Source organism: Galleria mellonella, unplaced genomic scaffold (assembly GCF_026898425.1).
Source record: "Galleria mellonella isolate WM207_F2 unplaced genomic scaffold, CSIRO_AGI_GalMel_v1 utg537, whole genome shotgun sequence".
Classification (NCBI taxonomy): domain Eukaryota; kingdom Metazoa; phylum Arthropoda; class Insecta; order Lepidoptera; family Pyralidae; genus Galleria; species Galleria mellonella.
This window is the reverse complement of record NW_026442112.1, coordinates 1,178,506-1,203,773: the sequence shown is the minus strand read 5'-3', so window position 1 is coordinate 1,203,773 and position 25,268 is coordinate 1,178,506. Positions and strand designations below refer to the sequence as shown.

At 33.4% G+C, this 25,268-nt stretch overlaps 1 protein-coding gene across 1 annotated transcript; it reads left to right on the top strand.

Annotated features, from left to right (window-relative positions):
• LOC113512493 (uncharacterized) lies at positions 1-9,526 on the top strand. The gene is made up of 9 exons (XM_052898793.1): positions 1-420; positions 1,792-1,938; positions 3,470-3,622; positions 4,509-4,671; positions 5,426-5,661; positions 6,270-6,387; positions 7,204-7,397; positions 7,511-7,640; positions 9,091-9,526. Exons 1-9 carry the CDS (start codon positions 295-297, stop codon positions 9,480-9,482), a joined length of 1,659 nt encoding a protein of 552 aa, XP_052754753.1. The 5' UTR covers positions 1-294; the 3' UTR covers positions 9,483-9,526.
• The last annotated feature ends 15,742 nt before the right edge of the window (positions 9,527-25,268 follow it).

Here is a 25,268-nt window from a genome sequence, read left to right as displayed (position 1 = left end):
ATCACTAAAAATTATTATTTGGTCAGTTCATTAATCTGTATAATTTATCCGTCAATTGCTTTTCTTTCTTTAAATACCCATAAACACAAAAAAATCACTTAATATTAAAGAAGTTAATGTTCTTTTTTAGCTTAATATATTATACGTAGGTGAATGCTTAAAAAAGTGCTTTTTGCAAAAAATATCTGTTCAGTGTTTGAAAAAATATTTGCTTCTTTATAATAGATTTAATTTAATATTTGTGCATTGCTGTTTAGTCCTTTGAAATGTTATTGTAGTCACACGTTTCTCGTTATGTCTAATTCATCGAGTAATAAAAATAAAAAGTCGAATTCGTCTCGAGAGCGTGATAGAAACAAGTCTGTTGCTTCCGAGTCTGGAGGGTCCAGCCAGTGTGACACACCGCCACTCAATGATAAGGTAAGGGAATTAAATATTATCAAATAAAAGCATCAACTGACCGTACTCACTATTGAAAGAGTAACTTTAAAATTAGGTCAGTGGGTAGGCTTCTTTTTAATGGATTAAAATATAATGTTACCCTGATGGGATACCAGTGAGAGATGATAGGTGAGAATGAAGGCAGATCAGTTGCCCATTATGAAAAATTTTATGATTTCTATGATTTTTGGTTAGCAGGCTTAGGGGCGGTTCATACTTCTATGTGAGTTGATATCATGTAGGTAATTTATAGAACTCAACACAAAATCATTAAGTCAACTTTATAAAGGTAATTTTTTTCCTACATTAAATATACATTGCATATTTTTTCCTGTCTAAGCTTTTCACATTTAAAGGTAAGGCTCTACGTAATAATTTACTAAAGATTAAGTTGCTCAGTATCCATTATTTATTTAAATTAAGAAGACTGTTTGCATTGTGCCTCTGATCAAATTATAACTACTCCTCTACAACCAAAGGTTGCCTGGAAGAAATCACTTTTAGCGATAAGGTTGCCCATTGTTTTCTCAGTGTGATCATTTCTTATAATTGTTTGTATTTATAATAAGTATACTATTGTAATCTTTTAGAGGAAACAATAAAGAGTATCCATTTATCTGTTCCATTTGTATTTTTGGAATTACATGCATTTTTATATTTATGGTCAATATTAAACATTATTTTTATCCTTTCCTATGATAACTATTAATTTCTTTTAATTTGCGACAGTTGTGTAGTTTTTGTATAGGAATATGAATCTATTGTTATTGTGTGTATAAAATAATTTTATACATATAAAATGTTATATGTGTGTAACATTTTATAAAATTTACTTTGTTGATCCTTTTTAGCTTTACAAAGTATTGTAAGGGAAACTTCACCAAAATTTGTAAGAGATCACTTTTTGGAGTAACTTTACTGTTATATCTGTTTATGCTCTTGTTGTTACAAAATTAATGAATTTTTAAATGACAAATTTTAATAAGACACTTATAATTATATAGCTATTACACTCTGTTTGAATATTATTTAAATTTTTGACATTTACAACTACCTAATACTTAAATAAGTTTTTGACATTTATTTTTTTAAATATTATTATTTGTTATTATTATACTATTATTGACATTATATAATTTGCAATATTTATTTTTGTAAAGCTACAGTTTGCTAAACAATAAATTTGCATACTAATCTCGGCTAAACATGTTAGAACTATAACATAATTAAAATACCCAGTATGTATCTACTTCACACTAAATGTATTTTTATCTTTTATTGTTTACTTTATTGGAGAGATCCATCTCTAATATTACCTGTATGTTTATGATTTCTTGGTTTTGTTTACAGGATGCAGGCCCATCTCAAGGCCGATTTGCAGGGGTTGGTGCAGACTCTATATTGTGTATGGCAGAACAAGTGGGGGCTGAACTCAATGCAGAGGCTGCCACAAACCTCGCTGAAGATGTTAGCTACAAACTGCGCCAGACCATTAGTGTGAGTTGCATATAATAATTAAAAAGGGGTGGAAGGCCAGCCTGGAAAGGATTGCTTTAGTCATAAGGCCTCTTATTGTTTTCTCTATATGATTTATTAGTGGTTTCTAATGATTTTGTTTGTATGAGTTAGTGTATAATAAATTTATATCTTGTGTGTGAAGTCAAGATATGATAAAATTTCATTTAAATCTGTACAGCCATTTAAGCATTATTGAGTAACAAACATACAACTACCTTTACAAACCTTTAGGTAATAGTAAGATTTTTCTAAAATTATTGTTTTTTTTTAGTCTAATGTAGATTTTTAGAGGGAACAATGAATATCTACAGTGTTTTTTTTTATGGGTGAAAATGGAATGGTAACCCCGCCTGTGCTAACGGGATACGCTGGTGGAACACCAGTGAAGGGTGATAGATGAGAATGAAAACAGGCCTGTTAGCCCATCATAATGAATTTATCAGGAATTAATCATGATAGTTTCCAGGAGGAACCGCAAGGAGGTCGACCTGGTTAGGTATATTGCTAGCAATGGGATTCTCAGTCTTCATCACTAACAATCCCTTTCCCCCCTATCTACTGTGTGTTAAATCATTATCTATAATCTACTACTTACTGCAAAATACTCCTGTCCCCAACTTTATACCCTAAATTGGCTTTGTTTAGTTATATGCCTTTCAAAACTTATAACTTTCTAATATATGTTGATATCCTACTTGATGGAAAGTGTTAAGCTACAGATGGTCGTCACTGAATACACTGTGACATCTATGTATGTTATTGTTCTTGAGAACTGGGGTGTTATGTTTCCATATACAGTAATTACATTGCTATCTTTCTCATACTTTTCTGTCAAGATTTTCGTAACATAATGATTTGGAGAGGATGGATGAAAAAAAAAATTACAAAACAGAGGGCCTACACACATTTGATTCTATAAATTCCATAATAAATACCATTTAAGAATATTAAAAATGTTAAATAATTGTTCCTCTGGACTTTCATGGCAAGATTTATGATGAACAAAATGTTAAGTTCTATTTATTGAGTGATTTCGGTATGAAAGAAAACAAGAAATTCTGTTTGAAAATTCGGAATTTCATGGTCATTAGGGGCCGCACTAGATGTATGTATATCGACCAAAGATTGATGAATATGGAGAAAGCAAAAGAGGTATATTTAAATCAAAGCATTTTGCAAAAGGCCATGCAGTCCCGGCATAGAATAGACCACCATTTCCTATCCCGTGGGTGTCGTAAGAGGCGACTAAGGGAGGGCGAGGGATGGGCTGCAGCGTCCCTCTTAAAGCATCTCCAAAGCTTAACTGCAGTTGCCAATTCGCCAGCCAAGCATAGCAACTATTGCCAAAACTCCCCTTATGGGGAAGGCTTATGTTCAGCAGTGGATAGTTAACGGCTGATATGATAATGATGATTTGGCAAATCATTGTTTCTGCCTGTCTCAATGGGAAACAGGTGTGATGGATACATATCCATATATGTATCATTAGTAATTTTATATTTGTTTCCAGACAATTGCTTTACACAGTGAAATGATGAAGAAGTTGCGCATCGATTCCTGGGATGTGAATACAGCTCTTATGTTATCAGACACAAGTCCAGTTATTGGCACAGGCACCTCACAGTATGCAACATTTGGGGAGGAGAAATTGTGTTGTCAAGTTGTAAGTTTTATTGATTTCATACTCATAGGCGTAGATAGGGGCTGGGTGAGCCGTACCCACCGCAGAATATGCTGGTGCGTAACTCATGATGCAAGCAAAGCTTCGAAAACATATCAAATGCTAAATTAAAATATTCTTTATTCAAATAGACTTGTTTACAAGCACTTTTCAATTGTCATTTATTTTTTAATCTACTGCAGGGTTTAGTAGGTTTGTTGAGAAGAGCCCGCAAAAAACTCAACAGTTACTCTTTTAATATCTCTGTTAACATATATTATAAGTTTACATACATTTATTTAAATGTACTATGTTTAAAAGCTTAAAAAGACCCCGTACATGATTGATTAACATAATAAATAGCCTTCGGTATCTTATTACAACATTTAATGCCCATTCTCATAAATTCGTAAAAGACTTAATATAATAACTTTTTAAAGCAATTAGCAAGTTTGTATTTGTATCTAGTGTTAAGACTATTAAGATAGCTGTTTTCGAGAAACAGTTGAAGATTCCTGTGTAATATACAAAATGTTTGCATATATGTATGTATTGTGAAGCTACTGTGATAATATTTGCTTCTATAAATTTTTCTGCTAGTGATTTACGATTTTCCATAGAATAAATTTCGCAAATAGCACGTGTTTGTAATACAAATATGCTTTGTATTTCGGATTTTGGATGTCAGATATCTTAGAGTATACCTGTTTTAAAGGTTCAGGGAATGGTACCTCAGAACGAGTCTCGTTGTTTTTCTTGTTATCAATATTTAGACCTCTCTCTTCTCTTTAAATTTATTATATTATCTTGTAATGGGCTTCTAGTAAGAAATACATAGAGAAGTTCACTATAAAATTAATTTATATATTTATAATATATCTATTTCCAGGATAGTTTACTGAATGTTACAGAGTACGGTTTATCCATCCAGACGTATGCATTCGCAACATTGCCCACAGTGTCAGTAGAGTGGATAACAGATGACAAAAGTTTAAACAGCACTAATAACATAAGCGTCAACTTACAAAACTACTACACAAAAGTTGCCAGAGGTAAGATTTAAGATGGTTTAAGTTGTTAACCTTTTCTAGACTTTATTGTATTGTTTATAAGGTTTTTTTTACTGAGCAGATTTTATGTGATCACATGTTTGATCACATTCCTGGCAATGTAGCGTGTTCTTTTTACAATTTTAATTAATTAGTTTATTAACTCTTTATTGCATCAGAAACATAAAAATATACAATGACTATTGAACAATTCAAGTGAAATAAAATAACATAAAATATATACATAAAAGTACAAAATTTAAATGTAAAATTTTTATTTATGTTCCTTTATTCAACTTGTATTGGTAAAAAGTAGATGGTCCATCTGATAGAAAGTGAAAATCTTTGCCCATTATTATCATAGGCTTATTTAGCGTAGAGGAGAGGGGGGGGGGAGTGAGTGCCTACCCCAAGATGCGATAGGAGCTTGGCAAAGGCATGTCAGAGAATAAATATGTGCCATTTTAAGGGGTCGGGTCCCCTTAAAAATAATCTTAAGTATGCCAATGCATCTTGTTGTTTCAGAAAGGTTAGATCAATTTATCTCTTTAAAGTGTTTACAATATGATTAAGGTTTTAAGGAAATACGTTTACATTCAGTCGACCCATATGGTTGTTTACTACATTAGTGGTTTAAAAAATAGATAAATACTCATTAATATAAATGTTTGAATGTTAAATTCGCAACCACCAATAAGATTCGGTGTGTTACATCGTCAGCTTTTTTTTTAATTACTTTATATATTCAAAATTTCAGCAATATTGAACCTTAAGAAGAAGCCAAAAGAGGTGGCGGTAGAAGATCTGACGACAAACACTCGCATAGGGCCTATATTTCCGAACCTGTTCAATTTGGCCGTGCTAGTATTGAATGATGATAACCTGAACGCGCTACACGTGCCAGCCAAGAAGCCTTTACAGTCGAACGTTTTGGACATGGTTGACGCTCTCTGCTCAAATCCTTGTAGTTTAAATACGAATATACAACAACAGGCAAGTATTACTATAATATTATTTATTTATTTTAATCTTTATTGCATAATAAAACTGTACAAGTGGCGAGCTTAATGCCATATGGCATTGTCTACCAGATAATCATTAGGTAAAAATAGAAAGCGTATGAAGGGCAGATGTGATGAAAAATATGTAACATAAATAACCATTCCTAGAGTTGACGCCGCGCAATGTATTTGAAATTTTACGAACCACAAGACGCGGGATACCTACAATGCTTCTTCGTAGGCAGTTTTTGTACGCTTGTGGTGTTGATCTTACACGGTTGATCCCGCGCGTTGCGGTAGGATTTTAGTACGAATATTATATTGCTGTTAATTGGGATTTTCTATTATTTTACTATAAAATATCATTATTTTTCTGTATTATAACATAGTATCATAGAAAAAAAAAACAGTAAAATAAATTTAATAAAAAGCTAGTCATAAATAAATGTTTGGCTCTCTCTTATTTTGATAATTTTTTGGTACTGAAATTTCATGTTCTAGGTCAAGTGGTTTCATATAATTTATTATACATCTTACAGCTTTTACAGTATGTTGATCTATGCATTGTAAATATTTAATAATAGTTTTATTGTTTTACAGTTCCAACGGCTTTTTCCAGTTATGGTATCAAATATATTAGGCAATGGTTCATTGGCTGAAAAAATGGTCGCAATATTGACAAAAATCACACGGACATGGCCATCGTTTATAGCTATTGGTACTTAATTTTATATAATCATCATCATCTCAGTCATTATCTGCCCACTGCTGAACATAGGCCTTCCCTATAGGCTGCCATAAGGATCGCTCCTGTGCCACCTACATTTACTGACTCCCTGCAATGCATTTGAGGTTGTCACTCTATCTAGTGGGGGGGGGGGGGGGTCGTCCAACACTTACGTTATGGTATATGTTATATTATTAATTTAATTTTTGTGAATACAAAATAATGTATTTTCCATCTATTTACCCTAAGCGCTTAGTTTCTACATGCTTTATTCAAACATGGGATGAGTGAAATTGTTTCTTCTCATTTGTTTCCAGATATACATATATAATTTCCCTTTTAGACAAATATCAAATAAATTTGTCAATAGACACGTTATCACTACCGTATACATGGGATAGAAAGAGACAACAACATCCTCTTCAACAGACTCCTTGTTCTTTCTTATTTAATAATAATAATTTATTTCAAAATAAATGTTACATTTTTTAAAACATATGTACTGATAGATTCGTTTGTTACTTAGCAGGGCTGGTGTCTATCAAGAGCACATACTGTGACTATTTTTTTGTACTTAAACAAAACACAAATGTAATGACTGTAGAGTTAAACTCTTGCTAGACAATACCATTAATACGTACGTATTAATGCATTAATACGTACGTATTAACACATTTTTATCGTTTTAATATTTTTTCTGGTATTACTGGCTTGGATACAATTACGTGAAATAACACAGAAATGGAATAATTTTGAATATGGAACATAAAAATATAAATGTATTATTTGTATATTTTTTTTATGCAGGCAAAGGAATCCTCTTCGACTACTTATCGCAAGGGACCAAGGAACGACTGACCGCGCCAATGATTAAGTGCGTTATGGCGTTAGGCCGACGGTCGCTTATTGAATGTCTCGGTGATCATCTGGAGTATATAGATGATTGTATTCACGCACCTAGAAGGAATCGCGCGCAGCCCGACCTAAGGGAGAGTATACTTGTAAGTATTGAATTATAATTGAGGTTATTTTAATTTTTTTAATAATTACTTAAAAATTATAGTTGAAACGAGAATTACAAATGTATACTTTAATAACTGCGTAACTTTTTCAGGACGCTTCCACCTGTCTACTTAGATCTGAACCGACCACCTATTTAGAAGATTACGTTGTGACTGACTATACTCTGTATGAGATTTTAGGCGATTCTATAATGCCGCGGCGTACCTTGTTCCCGGTTACAGGTAAGTTTGCTATTTTGCACTTTATTGTTTTAATAATAATATTGTTTTTTATAAAAAAATTCGGATTCTTTAGATGAAAATCCGTTCGTTTGTTCACTATACAAAATTTCTTCCCTTTTATTCATTCCTATTTAGGAGTTGTACTCTTGTTGGTGGAGCTCTCTACTCTAGTTGAGTGGCAACTCACTACGACTTTCAGCGAGTCTTTTCACCGTATCTCGTCATCCCACGACACCAACGTTTTCCTTGATTTGCCTGATGTAACTATGCCTTGTTCTCCCCCTTTCTCTCCTTCCTTCTATCTTCTATTATAATGTTCATAAGTTTCCTTAACCCTAAGTAGGACCTCTTCATTACTAATTTATTCTTTTTTTTTTATTTTATTTTTAATTTTATTTTTATATATATAACGGTACTTAGCGATGCCAATATTACTGTTTTAGATGGCATTGTATGTCTCTAAACTAACATTGGAATAAACTCCCCCGTTCCGGGGGCTAGAAGGCTTACTACCAGCAATATACCCCATCAGGTTGATTTCCACGCAGTTCCTGGAAACCATAATGTTTAGTTATTAGTATTATAGAAAACATCACAACGAGCCAACTCACCTGACTTTATCCTTGCCTATCATCCCACACTATATTTCGCAAGCTGGGTTACCAATCCGTCCAGAAGTTTTCATCTGTATTATGAGGAAAGATTTGTTTGTTTGTTTGTAAGGAATAAACTGCAAAAGTGTCAACCGATTATAAAAATTCTTTTAGCTATGGAAAGCTACATTCGGGCTGATTCTGAGACGCCTAAATCTATCTCTTAATTTAATGTTTTAAATCGTTATTTCCACGAATTTATTGTTCTATGGACCATTTGAAATTTATAATATTTTTCTCTTAAAGAAATTAAAAATGTAATTCATATTTTAATGTAATAACTACCGATTTAATTTTTGTGTAATTAGATCGAGAAATCTCGACTAGTTTCAGGATCAACTAGTGATCCTTATTATAGCGCGAGCTTGACTTTATATTATTTTAAAAAATTTCAAGTACGTATTTGAAGATGGGCTAGATCGTTAGTTCATTAAAAAAAGGATTGTTATATATTAACCTTATATAATAATAATAAAAGTAGTAGTAATAATAAAAAATAAATCAATTGTATTCAAAATAACGATAAAATGTCACAAATAACATCTGAGTCCACAGGAACGGGGGGTGTCATGGGCGAAACAGTATACTCTGTTATGTCCATGGTACTGCTCATGTCTATAGGCGACGGTTACCACTTTCCATTAGGTGGGCCGTCAGCTTGTTTGCCATTCTAAGTTGTATAAAAAAAAAGCGACTCGCACGGCCATCCGTCCGAACGTCACCCAGAGGAGTGGCGTTTGTAGTCACAGTTTTATTGAGTACATCACATCTGTATTATTAATTAATTTTTGTTGCAGAAAAAGATACAAATAACGAGGCGAATGCAGAGAGAACATCGGAAGAAGAGCACTATATGCCACTGAGGCCTTCGATGCGACGGCCGAAATTGAGACTGATCCCTGTTAATATACATAACAGTATACATAAGAACAGTATCCACCGCAACACTGTGTTCGAAGAGACGAAATTCTCTAGTGATAAGTGTATTAGAATAAAAATCAAGAATTGTAGATCTTTAGAATTACCTAAACGTGTCGATCGGTCGTACTCGGAAAGGACTCAATTGAATAGTGTATTTGCATCGAGTCGGATAACCGGCGCAGTGGCGGCTACTGGCTTATTAAACAGATTTAGGTATAAATTAAGAAAAAATAATGCATTTCCAATATTTGGATCGTTGATGTTGTAATTTATATTATAGTTTTAAATGAAATATAAATTATTTTTTGCTAACTTTGTTTTTTGTATAAACTTCTTGTATTTGTGTAAACTACCTCCTTCCAAAACCTCTTGGACTACGCTCTTTCGAACTGGTTAGTCCCTTTTAAATATGTCTAGTAAAAATCCTTTCCATGGGCTATCATTACCCGGGGCGGCTTTGGTGACGCTGGTAATCAGTAGGCACCTACTGTGTGGTTGTAGTCTCGATAGGTGGGCAAAGATCTACATCTTTGCTTATCTATCTCGATAGATAAGCAAAAAGTCGTATGGGTCGAGACCCATAATTTGATGTACCCACATTAAAATAAATCATCATCATCTGACTGCTGAACATAGGCTTCCCCTATAGTGTCTCAAAGAACGGTCCTGAGCCACCTGCATCCACTGACTTCCTGCAACGCATTTGAGGTCATCACTCCATCTAGTGGGTGGTCGTCGTACATTGCGTTTGGCCATACTAAAATAAATACATGTCAAACCGTATTAAAATTAATACATATACAAAAAAAATTTTTAAATGACGACGGTAGACGTCGATCACAAAACAAATTAATAACAGCGGGACTATAATCGAGAACATAAAAGGTAAATAATTATAACATAGCGGTCCCACTATAAAGGAAAGTGACCCATACACGGTTCCCTTGATAGTAAGAATCCATTATGTAATATACAACTAACTTTTTCGCTACACTCCGTATGTGTTCAAATCGGAGGTAGGTAACCATTTCTAGATGATGTCCTCATCATCATCATCATTTCAGCCATTATCTGTTCACTGCTAGACAAAAGCCTCTCCCATAGACTGCCATAAAGAACGGCCCTGAGCCACCTGCATCCACTGATTCCCTGCAATGCATTTCAGATCGTCACTCCATCTAGTGAGGGAGGGGTCGTCCCACACTGCGTTTGCCCGTACGCGGTTGCCATTCAACCCTTCCCATCGGTTGTCGGTTCTTCGAGCTATGTGACCAGCCTATTGCCTCTTCAGCTTGCTTATTCTTCGGGCTATGTCGGTTATTTTGGGTCTTTTGCGGATACCCTCGTTTCGGATTCTATCACGCAAAGAAACTCCGAGCATAGTCCTAAATGATGTATCAAGATAAAAAGTACACCAGTTTTTAAGTTAGAACTTCAATACAACCAGTGGCGTAACAATAGGGTGGCAGGGCTGGCAAAATAATGAAAACTACGATAATCATAAAATCATATTCCATTTGAGGTAGTAGTTTTTGCGTGATGCCGAAACAAACATGTTACAGATGGACATAATTCTAAAAGTCATTGCTTTGGCTTTTACTACATTACCTCCTAATGAAAATCCTTATATAAATTTTTCAAAGAGGTTTATTTGAATTGAAGTATTTTGGCGTTCCATTGTTTCTGCCTACCCTAATAGGAGACAGGCGTGACAGATATGTATGTATGTATATTCATTTTTTCTCAAATATCTCCCAGATACTTAAAGATATTGTTCAGTTACAATTTTATTAGTAAGATTGAGATAAGAAATCATATTAGGTACTACTTACTTAATAACATTATTGTGACGTCGTTAACTTTTGAAACAGATGATATTAATAAATAACTTTACCAAGCAGACTGCACAAAAGTCATTTGCTTGGGCACCTCCGTCCCATTGGATTTTCTACCGTAAAGCAGTTGTGTTTGCATGGTTGTGTTTCGGTTTGAAGGGTGGGATATGGCAGTGATTTACAGGGTACAGAGGAATAATACCCGAGTCCTCAGGAATGGCAACGCATGGGGGGTGTCATGGGCGAAACAGTATGTTTATAGGCGCTGGTTAGCGCTTTCCATCAGGTGGGCCGTGGCCTGTCATCAAGCTTATTTGCCATTCTAAGTTGTATAAAAAAAAAAAACTTTAATAATAAACTATCGTGAGTCACTTCATTATTATTATTAGATAATTCTTATTCAGTTTGTGCTTTACTAATACAATATTAGAATACTGATAGTATTTTTTATAATAGGTAAAGAGGTATATATGTTAGGGTTTAAAATGTTTTTCCTGTTTTTCAACGATGTTTCTTTGGAAAAAATATTCTGTTTCTTGATAGGATACTTCTTTAGAAGATACTAATGTCTTAATTTCACCCGGTATATTGGTAAACATGTGGAAAGAGGAAAGACTTGATTTTTTGTTTGTGATTTTAAACAATTCTTTCACATATAGAAAGTTACATTATACACGAGTATGTATAATGCCCATGTTGGGTTGTATTTTATTTTCAATAAAACTGAATTCGAGACGGGCCGCGAGTAAAAGGACCGCTTGAAGTCAACTTTGTAAATAGGTATTAGTTGACACAATTACCTAAATTTCCAAACATTTGCAAAATATACGCAGAACGTAAAGTTTGGAGTTAGCCCGAAATAATAGTGGAAGGATGTTTACAAATGTACGCGGCGCGGTCGGCGCCGAGCGCCACCTGAGGCGACGTCGCGACGCCGCCGACGTCACGCGCGTAACGCTATTGTCAATGTATTGCACGTTTACGATTCGGCTATTACCGTAAAGTATGTGTTGTATAATTAATGTTTTCTAAATAACGCGGTGCTAGGCGGAGTGTTTATGAAAGAATGCGGCGCCGGCGCCAGGCACAGTTCACCTGAGGCGACGTCGCGACGCCGACGGACGCTGTCACACTGGCACGTAACGCGAACATTATTAATGTTCGCCCTTTGACAGTTCGCCCCTACAGAAAATGATACACAATAAGGCAATTCTATTTTCTACACACTTGTTAGATATTCAATGCTTGAGGGCTACCTACACGATTAAAAAATAAAAACAAGAAATGTTAATTGTTTGGATGACAATAAATGGTGAGAATTTATTTGTGTACATATTTGTTATATATATACTTTTCTGTTGTAATTTTAGTGTTAAGGTATTGTTAGTAACGAGGTGTAACGGTTTCATTGCTAGCAATACAACCTATCAGGTGGATCTCTACGTGGTTCCATTTGGAAACCGTCGTGATTAATTCTTGTTAAATTCGTCGTGATGGAACAACTGACCTGCTTTCATACTCGCCTGTCATCCCCTATTGACATTGGTGTTCGCCAGCATAGGATACCGACAAGTGGGCTTAACATTTAATTTTCACCCATTATAAAAAAATATCCTTCTTTAATCAAAGTGAGAGAACCGTGCACAATTATAGGACTTTAATGAGATGTTATGGTATTATTAGTTATCATAGGTAGTTCGTCAGTTTGTTTGCCATCCAAATCGTAAAAAGTAAGAACATACTTAACGATTATTCAGGTACAGCGTGTTGGTTGGTTTGTTGTGGATCGCAGGAAAACACAATGTTTAAACACTTACAATATCTTTATGGTTTCTTTTTATAAAATGAAAAAAATAAATAAATAAGAACGACTTCATTTCCAAATAGAGAATGAGAGAAAGAACATCTAAGGAGCTAAGAACAAGGAATTACATATAAAGAATGATAAAATAAAAACTGTAAAATTACAGTTTATATTTTATCATTTGTTCTATGTAATTCCTTGTTCTTAGGAGAGCACACATAAAAGTAGCCAATATACTAAAAAAAATTTTTATATTGCCAACATAACACAGCGGAGCGGTACCGTGTGATGTAAGTCCTATACGTTTCAGATCTTATCTGCTACTTATCAACTTCTGGACTCCATAAACTTATTGGAACGGTGCCTGGTGTCTTCGGCCAAATGTAACGTCACCGCTATCGGTTTTATTATTTGCATATTAAAAATCTGCTCACGTCTTGGCCATGTCAGCCAAAAAATTCCGCTGATGGTCAAAAAATTGTTCATGGTATTATATATGATGGCAATGTTTATACTTACTAGTAACCCGCTTCATTTTTTTTTATTTAACTATCACGATAATGCACCTTTCTGTATTAAAAAAAAAGAATTATAAATCCGTACGTATTTCTTGAGTTTATCCATCAAAACAAATAATGCTTTAGCTTTTTCCGCGACTTCGTCCGCATGTCGGGAATATGTTGACTGATCTGGATAAAAAGTAGCTTATGTCCTTTACCATGTCATATAATACTATAATATAAAATTTCATAGTGACTGGTTAAGGCGCTAAGATATAATATAAGAAACAAATTATCTTTCACATTTATTAAGAACGGGCAAAGATATTTCCAGTTTCCCTTGTTTGATATTCATGCTTTTTATTTTATTTATTTATTTGTTCTTAAATTCAGTTTGTAAGACAATTAATACATTTATATGCTAGGGACGAGAAGGTTTGTATCCCCTAGGTGATGATAGGTCATGGTAGATAAAGGGAGAAGGGTTATTAGTAATAGGGTTTAGTTATTGTACAATTCGTTATGTTGGGTTTACTGATCTACTTGATACTTACTTATCATTCTTTACCGTTGCCTCGCCAGTGTACGCCGATAATAGCACATGCATAGAACTGGCAGATAGGGGTTTACTTTTTTTTTATGTAACTTAGAATGACAAACAAGCTGACGGCCCATCTGATGGAAAGCGGTAACCGTCGCCTATTTACATAATCGCCACCATGAACATAACAGAGTATACTGCTTCGCTCATAATACCTCTCATGCGTTGCTATTCCTCTGAGGACTAAAGTGTTATGCATTTGTACCCTGTAAATTTATTATAATAAAAAACTAAATATATAATTTAGTATTTTTTTACTAAATTATAAATAAATATGAATGTGAGTTTGTTTGTTCAACTAATCGTCAAATGTTAAAATTAGTATACGTACTATTTGAGGTGGAGAAGGACATAGGCTCCTATTTATCTTGGTTAATTAACATAACTCGATCACGCGGACGAAGTCGCTGGTAAAAGCTAGTAAGTGGATAGATAACGAATTCTCAATAATGAAGTACCGCGTTCGTGATACAATGTTCATCCCAAAGGTTGACTGGTAGAGAATGCTACTAGCATTAAGTCCGCCTTTCACGCCATATTTTCTTTTGATCAATAAAGTTATTTAAATAAAAATAAATAGATAAAAATACAGTCATCTACATATATTGTATTATACTAAGTAATTTGTAAGCAACATCGTATTACGTGGGTTTCGCAAATACGAGTCCGAATGTAATATCTCATGCTAATATGACAAATTGAATATTTATGACTGTCAAAATGTTTTCTTCTTTATTTAAAAAACTTAACACTTCATGATTTAAGACGGTACTGTGTGGTTGCAAATTTTGGTGCGTGGGCTTTGACCCTCCTTTATATGTAGTCAGGGTTACCGTTTTTGTTGCTTGTCTGTTGTGGTTTCCGATCCTTAAGACAATCGTCATCGTCACTTTTAACGTATAAACTTCCTCGAAAAAAAAATAGTCAAAAAAAATATACTAGTTTACCCGGAAAATGTTGTTTAGCATTTGTCTGGCATATTTTTAGGGTTCCATACCAAAAAGGTATAAAGGAGCCCTTATGTTGTGACGTCCGTTTGTTACAGCGCTATATCTCAGTAACTACTGATGTTATCGCTTTGATATTTGCAATAGTTTTACATATTACTGGCTCGTATATGTTGCAATGGAAATAATTAAAAAAATATTTTTATTTCTTTTGTTAGGGAGTCCAAGACGGATACTTAAAATTTTAAAATTGATATACTAGTCTATCGTATCTAATTAAATAAAATGCGAATACAGAAAGATATTAATCTATCTATACTTATAATAAATCTTTAGAGAGATCAATTCTGTACATGAAACATATTTCCAAAATAACCATCAGGGGATGATTAGTGATCGATACTGATGCCAAAAATGCAATCAGTAAAATTTTTTTCGTTATAGAAACAAAACCTATTAGACGGATTTTAACGAAACTTGGTACAATTATTCTTCATACTCCTGGGCAGGTTATAGAATACTTTTCATCACGCTACGATCAATAGGAGCAGAGCAGTGAAGGGAAATGTTGGAAAAACGGGAGAAGTTACTCTATTTTTAAGCTTCCGTTGCGTGTGAAGCCTTAATGGCCACTTTTTAAAATGTATAAATGTCTACCCGTGCGACCCGTGTGACGGGCCGGTAGTAATAAATAAATACTATTAATTTTGGTAACATTGTAGGTATTTAGATTTCTTTTACGAGTATTTAACGTAAATATTAATCCCTGTGACGTTCATTATATTGGGTTATACTGAACAGTAGGTACCTATCTATAATTAATTACCAAATAAGTATATAAAGCAACATATACTGAAAGATTGTTAGATTGATTCATCATCTGCTAATTGGAACCACTAAAGATACGGGAGCATAAATATGAAATTTGGTCAATAGGTTTAGCTATTTATAGCCAATTGTTCGTGTTTGCCATACGTTGACGATGAGTAAAGCTATTTTTTAATAATTTACATATATAATAATATTTTTTAATTATTTGCACCTGTTTGTTTTATCCTTATATTATACAGATAAAGTGTCAAAAACGGTTTTTTTACTTTTTCATACAATTTTGCGTGATAAATACGTGTAGTTACAAGTGATTCCTTTATAACTTCTATATTTATTTTGTCTTACAATTATTGCATCTTTTTAATGCGTAAATACTAATTTTATTTATTTATCAAGATACATTTTATACGTAAGTGAGTACCATTGATAAAAAAAAATAGAGTCAGCTAATGTGACAATTGGCTGAGTAAAAGTTGAGCCATCTATATAATCTAAGGTTTTGTCATTCTATCTCATCAAATGATAAATATCTGAAAAAAAAAAAAACACTTCTAAGCATATTTGAATTAATGTTTTTTTAGGTTGTACCATGTTGTGGTCACGATGTGCAGCATTTACGTCGCAACGTCGGCAACAAAGTAGCAGGTATGTAGGTACTATTTACCTGTACAAATTTTTCATCGCGTAAAGTCCTGATAAAGTATATAAAATATGTGTAAACCACGTGAAAATTTCAAAACAACTAATTCAATCCAGTCCACATTAAATAAAAGGATATAAAATGGAATAATAACCCCATCTGTTTTATCGATATTCGCTGGTGAAATATCAGCGAGTGATGATACGTGAGGTTTTTTTAAATGACAACAATGGAGTGGGAACCGCGCCTACATTAACGGTATACGCTGGCGGGGCACCAGTGAGAGGCGATAGGTGAGAATGGAAAGGCAGGTCAGTTAGCCCATCGTGATGAATACACCTGGAATTCAACACGATGGTTTCCAGGGGTGACCACGTGGAGGTCAATCTGACAGGGTATATTGCTAGCAATGGGACTGTTAGTGCGCATTACTAACAATTCTTCCTCCTTGATAGGTGAAGTTGAATTCAGGTAGTTAGCCCAGCGTGACGATTGTACTAGGAATTGATTACTTACGATGGTTTTTAGGTGGACCATGTGGAGGTCAATGTGATAGAGTATATTGCAAGCAATGGGGCTATTAGTCCCCATAAGTAACCATTCTTTCTTCCTAGTAAGTTTAGAAGTTACTTAAGAATAAGAATCTGTCATTAATGCAAACCAAGATATCATCGCTGAATGATTTTAAGACGCGTGGGCAGGTTTTTTACCAGACTTGCGCAATGATTGAGGTTGGTTATGATTTTAACAGTCTGTTCAGTATAAATGTGTGTTAATTTTTTTGTTCTCACTATCTTAGGTAATCATTTAAGGCGGTTTTTTATGATGGCATATTTTAATGTTATATATGTGTTTATAAAATATGTTTTATGTATGTATGATAGCCTAAGATATAAATTAACATTCCCCATCAAACTTCAGGTAATATTTTACTGAGCCTGCAATATATTCTACAAAAAAAGTCGACTTCAGTTATTTTCTTTTTAAACTAAACTACTAAACTGATTTTGAATAAATTCTATGAAACCGAACTGTAAGTATATCTTTTCAGATAAAAAAATAATTTTCCAAATCGGTTTACAACTGGCGGAGTTAAGCTAACAATTATAAAAAAAATACAATTGAATTAACATCCTCCTTCTTTATGTAGTCGGTTTATAATATTTTGTCTTCAGTAAACGAATGTGACATAGGCATGTGCAGAATAAAAGAACAGAAGAAAAGCCTTTTGTCACGGTAATAAAAAAAAATCCATGGAATCTGTTTGATTGAAAACTTTACAAAATTGTAAAATTACTTATTTCATAGCCTTGTTTTAATTAATTACTTAAAATTGTAATTATATTTTATTACTTAAAAATGTTATTCTATGGAATAATATTAATTTACCTTATTTTGCTTATTTGTCTTATAATTGCTGTAAGAGTTATTAATCCTTATCATCGTCATCATAGCAGCCTTTAACTGTCCACTGCTGGACATGAGTCTCCTCCTTGGGGGGCTTTTGCCAATAGTTATCGCACTTGACAGACGGATTGACAATTGTATTTAGTCTTTAATGATGTTTAAAGAGGCATACTGCTGCCCATCCCTCGCTCTCCCTTAGTCGCCTCTTACGATACCCACGGGAAAGGAAGGGGTGGCCTGTTCTATGCCGGGACCCCATGGACGTTTATTATTACGTTTATTAATCCCGTATATTTTGTTATAATCCTTATAAAATTGTAAACTTATAAGTTCGTAAAAATGAACATTTGTTCAAATTCCTCCGTATTTTTGCAAACACAACTGCTTTACATTGAAACACGAATGGGACAGTGATACCCAAGCAATCGACTTTTGTACAAAGTCTCCCTCTCGTAAAGATGAACATTTATTCAAATATTTTTACGAACTTTTACATTCTGCCACTCAAACATATTTGAATTTGGCGCATAGATAGATCATACATGCAGGTTACATCTAATAACTGAATAAATATAGTAAATAAATTAGTAATATTTTATTTTATTTCACGAAGTTGATTATTGTATGCATTTACAATCGCGCGCCTTTGTGGGTACATACAGACCTATATACCGCAAATCATTCAATACGGTTCCCTCAGACAGACACACTGAAGAATTCAACGTTATGCACGACACCGCCAACTGACCGCGAACGTAATAAAATTTAGTTTATTTGACACAAGTGCACTGATATTACATCGCGAAATTTTACACTCGTCTCATACCGTCTAGAAACATATATAAATTTAATTTATTATCTCGTCGAATACCATACACATTTCATAGTTAATATTATGAAATGTACATTTTGCTACACAAAAAGCAATTTCACACACGTAAACACACGCAGAGGTGAAAGACGAAATGTTTCGTAGACATATTTGAAATTATTAATTTATTAAAAATTTACTATATAAAATAATAGTAATAAATATTACTAGACACTTTACACTGTGCTATTTAGTTCCAAATTAAGCCAAATTTGTAATATAGGTAGTACTAGATACTACAACTGGTAAATATTTAAATATATTTGTTTATAAATACAAGCAATATATAAATTTTATTTTATTATTGTTTACATAAATTATTTTGCACATTTCAATTCATGTTTGTTTGTGAAAAATATCAACTAGTAACAGGTGGATAGTGATTTTTTTCTGATATAAGAACCTTACAAATACAACCAGTATTTTTCCTTTTCTATCATTGATTTCAACATGATTATCATCATCATATCAACTGTTAACCGTCCACTGTTGATTATAGACCTCCTCCATAGACTGCCATAAAGAACGATCCCATCGACTTACGATTGTGAAATTATTGTTCAAATTTTCAATGTAGATATGTTTTTTTTTTAATATTTTTCTACGGTTTACAGCATTTTCTATTAATCAAATTAAAAAAGTAAAAAAAAAATGTCTTCACTATATTACTCATTTTAAGAGACATCATAAAATATAATGATGGTTCTTTCTAAAGATTTTGATTTGAGGGCGAGACGATAGACGTATGGTTATGGAATGATATTTTGCGGTCAGGGTAAAAATAGAGAAAGCGGCGTGCGAGCGTTCACACCTCGAATACAATCATTCATATATGTGAGGTTTATTCGTATTTACGGTGAGAGAATTGCAGGCACTCAATTTAAAAATAAATTACATGACTAATTTTGCCCGCGACTTCCTCCGGGTGACTGGAACATACTGATTGACAGGGACGATCACATTAAAAATAGCAATATCAAACGAGACAAAATATATATGAAACTGTATCACGCGGCTCCGCCTATGTGAATCTGTAAATAAACTATCGTATGTTCTAAGTTAGGGTATAACCTACCTGTGTACCAAATTTCAATCTAATCCATTCAATAGTTTCTGCATGAAAGAATAACAAATATGCATTATTTTAAACTTTCGCATTTATTATTATCATAAGGTAAATTCGGAATTAGTTTTTTTTTTTTTATTACGAATAACAATGCTAATTGAAGTGACGGCTTACCAGAAGAAAGTGATAATTGTCGCATATAGACATGAATATTACGAAATCAACTGTGACATCCACGGTACTCCTTATGTGTTGCCGTCGCCTATAGACATGAATATTATGAAATACACTGTGACGTCCACGGCAGCCCTGATGTGTTGCGATCGCCTATAGACGTGAACTTTACGAAATACACTGTGACGTCCACGGTACCCTACGGTACGGGGACTAAGGGAACTGAATGGTCGAGGGATAGGCAGTAGCGTCCCTCTTTAAATATAATCAAAAGAAAAACTGCGGTTGCCAACTTGCCTACCGAGCGCGGCAACCACTGACGAATCCCCCCTCCCTTCATCCCGCAAATTGAATGACCCGGTTCCTTATGACAACCTATGTGGGAGGCCTATGTTCAGCAGTGGACAAACAATATCTGACTGTTATCATGATTCTATTCTTCAAATTAATATACAGTTATGCAAGAAAAGCGTTGCACCATATTTTCTTTTGGTCATTGAAGTTATTTAAATAAATAAAAGCTACTTGAATTTCTAAAAAAAAACACGAGTGGTGTACGAAGAATTTTTATACAAAGACTCCTGTTAGATTTCTTTTGTATTTAATTTGTAAAAAGAAATCGTTGGAAACAAATCCTTAACAGGTTAGTAACAGAAGAGCCATAAGTTTGTAAAATTAATTGCCGTGTTGCTAGTAAAGACACCATAATAATAAATTTTTGTAGAATGTTTCATTTTGAAATTTAATAAATTTTTTTATTTATTTTTTATTTTTATTTATTATATTTATTTTAATTTAGACACTCGATTGTTAATTATTGGCTGTGTAAACTTATTGTACGTGTGAAAAATACATAGTTCAGTTTCTATAAACAATAAATATGGACGACGATTGTAATCCATTTTACCAAAGGGAAACTTTGTACAAAAGTCGATTGCTTGGGTACCTCTGTCCCATTCATGTTTCAACCGTGAAGCAGTTGTGTTTGCATGGCTGTGTTACGGTTTGAAGGGTGGGATATAGCGTGAATTTACTGGGTACGGAGGAATAACACCTGACTTCTCAGGAATGGCAATGCATGGAGGTTATCATGGGCGAAACAGTATACTCTGTTATATCCATGGTACTGCTCATGTCTATAGGCGACGGTTACCACTTTCCATCAGGTAGGCCGTCAGCTCGTTTGCCATTCTATGTTGTATAAAAAAAAACAAAATCCATAATAAGGTAGGTAGAGACATCTGTCGACTATCAATGGTTCAAATAAATCAATGTTTATAAATAATTGCGATTTGCAATTTGTTTTCGTCCATTTTTATTTCCCGAATTTTATTATGCTTTATTTAAATTTACGATCGGGACTTAATGCGACGAGATTAGAGGTAAACAGTACCTATAAAAATGTAGGATATTTGATTTTTATAGCGTTTTTTTACGTTTCCACGTGGATTGCAGTATGTCGTTAAAAATTAAGGAATGCCGGTACTATTTACTTGTAATCGCATCGCGTTAAGCTCCGATATTGATCGCGAAGTTTAACCCTTCTTTGCATAATTTTTTTTTATTGGTGAAATAAATCAAGGTGACACAAAAATAAATTTGACAGCTATGGTTTTTTTCGACAATGGACATTAAAAAGGTATCCAGACACGATCAACTTAAAGTGAATTTGTTGTTTATGTAATTTTTGCGCATTCAATGTTATAATGGAAATTTCCACCAGTATGCAAAGAAGGGTTAAGTTTAAGAAGCAACGGGGAAGTTTAGAATTGCCGTATTTATTACGCTTTATTCTTTTCTCCTTGAAAAGGATACAACTTCCTTACAATAATCTGTTTAAATACATGCTCATCTTTTATAATTTTATTTAATATATTAGGTATATAATGATTTACTATAAAATCTATATGTGAATATAATATATTAGTAGTTTTATATATTGTACAATATAATCTGTTTATATACTTTAAGAGAATTCTCTTAGGATTGAGTCCGCTTTGCACATCCATATTTACGTACAAAATATAAAATAAATTTAATAGATTTTTTTTTACAGTTGTTGAAATATTTAATGATAATTTAATTTCTAATTTTCAAGTTATTACTAATGAAACTTGTGATGGTAAGTTGACGATCAAAAAATACAAAATAAAATGTAATGGAATTGTAGCTGAACGTTGTCTGTTTATGGAAGAAATTAAAAAAAAATATGTAAGGGGTTTCAACCCTTTTAGTGCCATTGATTTTTACTCATATCTACTTAAAAATGCCAAAGAAATCTTTGTCGTGTTGATGTCATTTACCCTTGTCTCTAAAAAAACTGTATCTCCTCCAAAAATTATCCGATTTTAATATTTTTTTTTACAGCAAGCTAAACAGCGACTGATTTCACGAGCGCTATAATGCTCGTGGCACTTTTAGATGCAATGCGCACGAGCGCGATGGCGCTCGTCGGCACTCAAAGGGTTAGCATGAAAATTGAGGCCAAAACAATAATTTTTAGAAATTTTGTTTCTCTACATGTTTATTCAGGTATCACACAAAAACTACTGCACTAAAATGTGTGGTTTCATTGACGTGTTTCTGAAGATCTAATTTAAAAACTGGTGTATGTTTTATTTTGATATCTAGAAGTGAAATTATTAATAAATCAACCCTTTGAAATCTGAATAGACAAATTATCACATTATATATATATATATATATATATATATATATATATATATATATATATATATATCTTAGAGATGAGTTCGCTTTTGCTTATATTGTTTTTAATTGTTATTATTATTGTATGTTTTATTGCAATAAATAATATTTATATTTATTTATAAATCCTGAATATTCTTCTATAGTAGTTGGCAACACTAATAGCCAGTTGTAAGTGGGACGCTTCTGGAGGCGCCGGCGTCCCACGTGGCAGACGGCGCCCGGCGGCTGCATACGAAATATAGCTAATAGACAGTAAAATATCATCGCCACAATAAACTCGATGTAACTACGACGTATGTACATGCTAGTGCCTACCACAATGGTTCTCAAACTGTTCCTCCGTTAGAAATTTCATGGTCTGTATCTATATAAACTAGCAGTCTTATTTCTAAAAACGAAAATCTCTTATAAACCTATTTTAGCTATTGAAGTATTTTGTCTTTTTTTTTAGACTAATTTGTTAATTTGAGAGACTGAGACAAAATACTGTAATAGTTAATATAGATTTATAGGACGTTTTAGTTTTTATGAAGAAGGGGTTAAAGTATTCAGTAGTAAGTATTATTATTTATCATGTCGTAATTCCAGTGTCCTTTTGTAGTCATTACGGTTAACGTTGCCAGATTGGGTATTTTTAGGTAAAAACTTGTTTCTTGGAAACATTTTTGAGAATTGAAATAGTTACAGAAAATTTTGGACAAAAATAACAATTGTCGTTGATAAATTTAGGTATTTGAAATCCGTATATAATCACAAAACTAATTCGTGTAATTAATAGAGAGGAGCGGTTTTTTTGTACAAAAGTCGATTGCTTGGGTAGGCACCTCTGTCCCATTCGTGTTTCAACCGTGAAGCAGTTGTGTTTGTATGGCTGTGATGGCTTTCGGTGATGTGTGGCTTTCGGTTTGAAGGGTGGGATATGTCGTGAATTTACTGGGTACAGAGGAATAACACCTGAGTACTCAGGAATGGCAACGTATGGGGGGTTTCATGGGCGAAACAGTCTACTCTGTTATGTCCATGGTATTGCTCATGTCTATAGACGACGGTTACCACTTTCCATCAGGTGGACCGTCAGCTTGCTTGCTATTTTAAGTTGTGTAAAAAAAATGCTTTTTTTTTAATAAATCTTATATTGTAAATTCTATAATAATAATTATATTTATATAGATTAACTTTGAGAATTTATGGTTTAGCGTGTAACCTGTGGTGCGGTTTGGCAGAATATCGGTGCCATTTATGCGACGTTCAGAATTGACAGTTGTTGATATTTCACGATACGATTATGACACGAAACGATAATATTCAGTGGCGTTGAACTGTTCACCGTTCCGTTAGTAATCAGGAAACTGATCGTGACTATAGCTAACTAGAATTGTTACAATCCAAAAATCACCCCACTGTTAAACCACAGACCATCATTAAAATTAGGTCATTGTTAATGTGTAACGAAACAAATGTCACTGACCATCTCCCTGGTACAATGCTTGAACATTGCTTTGCGTTATGAGATCCTGAGTTCTCGGTTCGATTCTCGGTCAGACCCGTTTACGAAATGAAGAAATTTTTTTATAATTTACTCGAATTTGAATGTTTTTTTTTACTATTTGGCGAAATGTATCCGTCTGCAAAAACCGAAAATTATGATATAACGTCTAGTTTGTAGGCTAGAGTACTAGTATAGATGTACTGTAAGTGTTATTGAGTGAGCCATACACATCTTCGTCATTTTAGTTGATTTATAGAAAAGAACCGGCTATTATTTTCGAAATACTTTTATGATCTTTTTATAATTTATAACAGAAAAAATAGTCCACATGATGTAATATTGTTATGAACAAATTGAATTGCTTAGCTTAATGTATAGTGTACATTTGATGGATTCACACTGGATGGTGTTCTCTACCAGTTAACCATTGGCCATACATTTCCAATTTACCTGCCACTTCTAGTGATCGGGATATATTTGCAAACCGGGATAATAATAATAGCCTATATCCTTCTCCATGACATACAGTACGTGGATATCAAATTTCATAGTGATCGGTTTAAGGCACTGTAAGCTAAAAAACCAGCCCACTTTCACATTTGTAATATTAGTATGTACTGTATTAAATTTGAAATAAATATTTTTTTTTTCTATTAATGTAGGTATTTTTAATATTATGACAATTAGAACAAATTGGGTTATTGAGCATATACAAGACTTTAATTTTTGTGCATTGATATAACGTAAATAGATACCAGAGAAATAAATAGATTAATTTTTTTGTAAACACATGAATTTATAAAATTTTGTAAGGGATCTTATAGCTGTTTGTTAATGTTGCCAAAATGTTTTTTTTTAACATTTATAAATAGTATATACAGTCACATATGTTTTTTTTATCTAAATGTTGTAGCTAAATTGAATTGAAATAGATAAAATAAATCTATAAAAATATTTTATTGGACCAGTGGATTTTGTATAAAGGATGGACTTAGAGAAGCCGTGGTAAATAATTAAAATATTTCTGAAAATTATAAACGCGAGAACTTAGTTATAGTTTTATAGCATCATGAATAGATAGGTGCTGAAACTTTCACGAGTTTGCCGGATAAATACACAGTCTGTGTCGGGCGGGCATCGCGCGCCCACTAATCCTGAAGTATCCGTTAAATAAAGT

Excerpts from the sequence above, each read along its gene's own strand:
- LOC113512493 (XM_052898793.1), top strand. The coding sequence starts at position 295 with ATGTCTAATTCATCGAGTAATAAAAATAAAAAGTCGAATTCGTCTCGA. Across the intron at positions 4,672-5,425 it reads CTACACAAAAGTTGCCAGAG|CAATATTGAACCTTAAGAAG; the intron begins GTAAGATTTAAG and ends TCAAAATTTCAG. Across the intron at positions 7,641-9,090 it reads TACCTTGTTCCCGGTTACAG|AAAAAGATACAAATAACGAG; the intron begins GTAAGTTTGCTA and ends TTTTTGTTGCAG.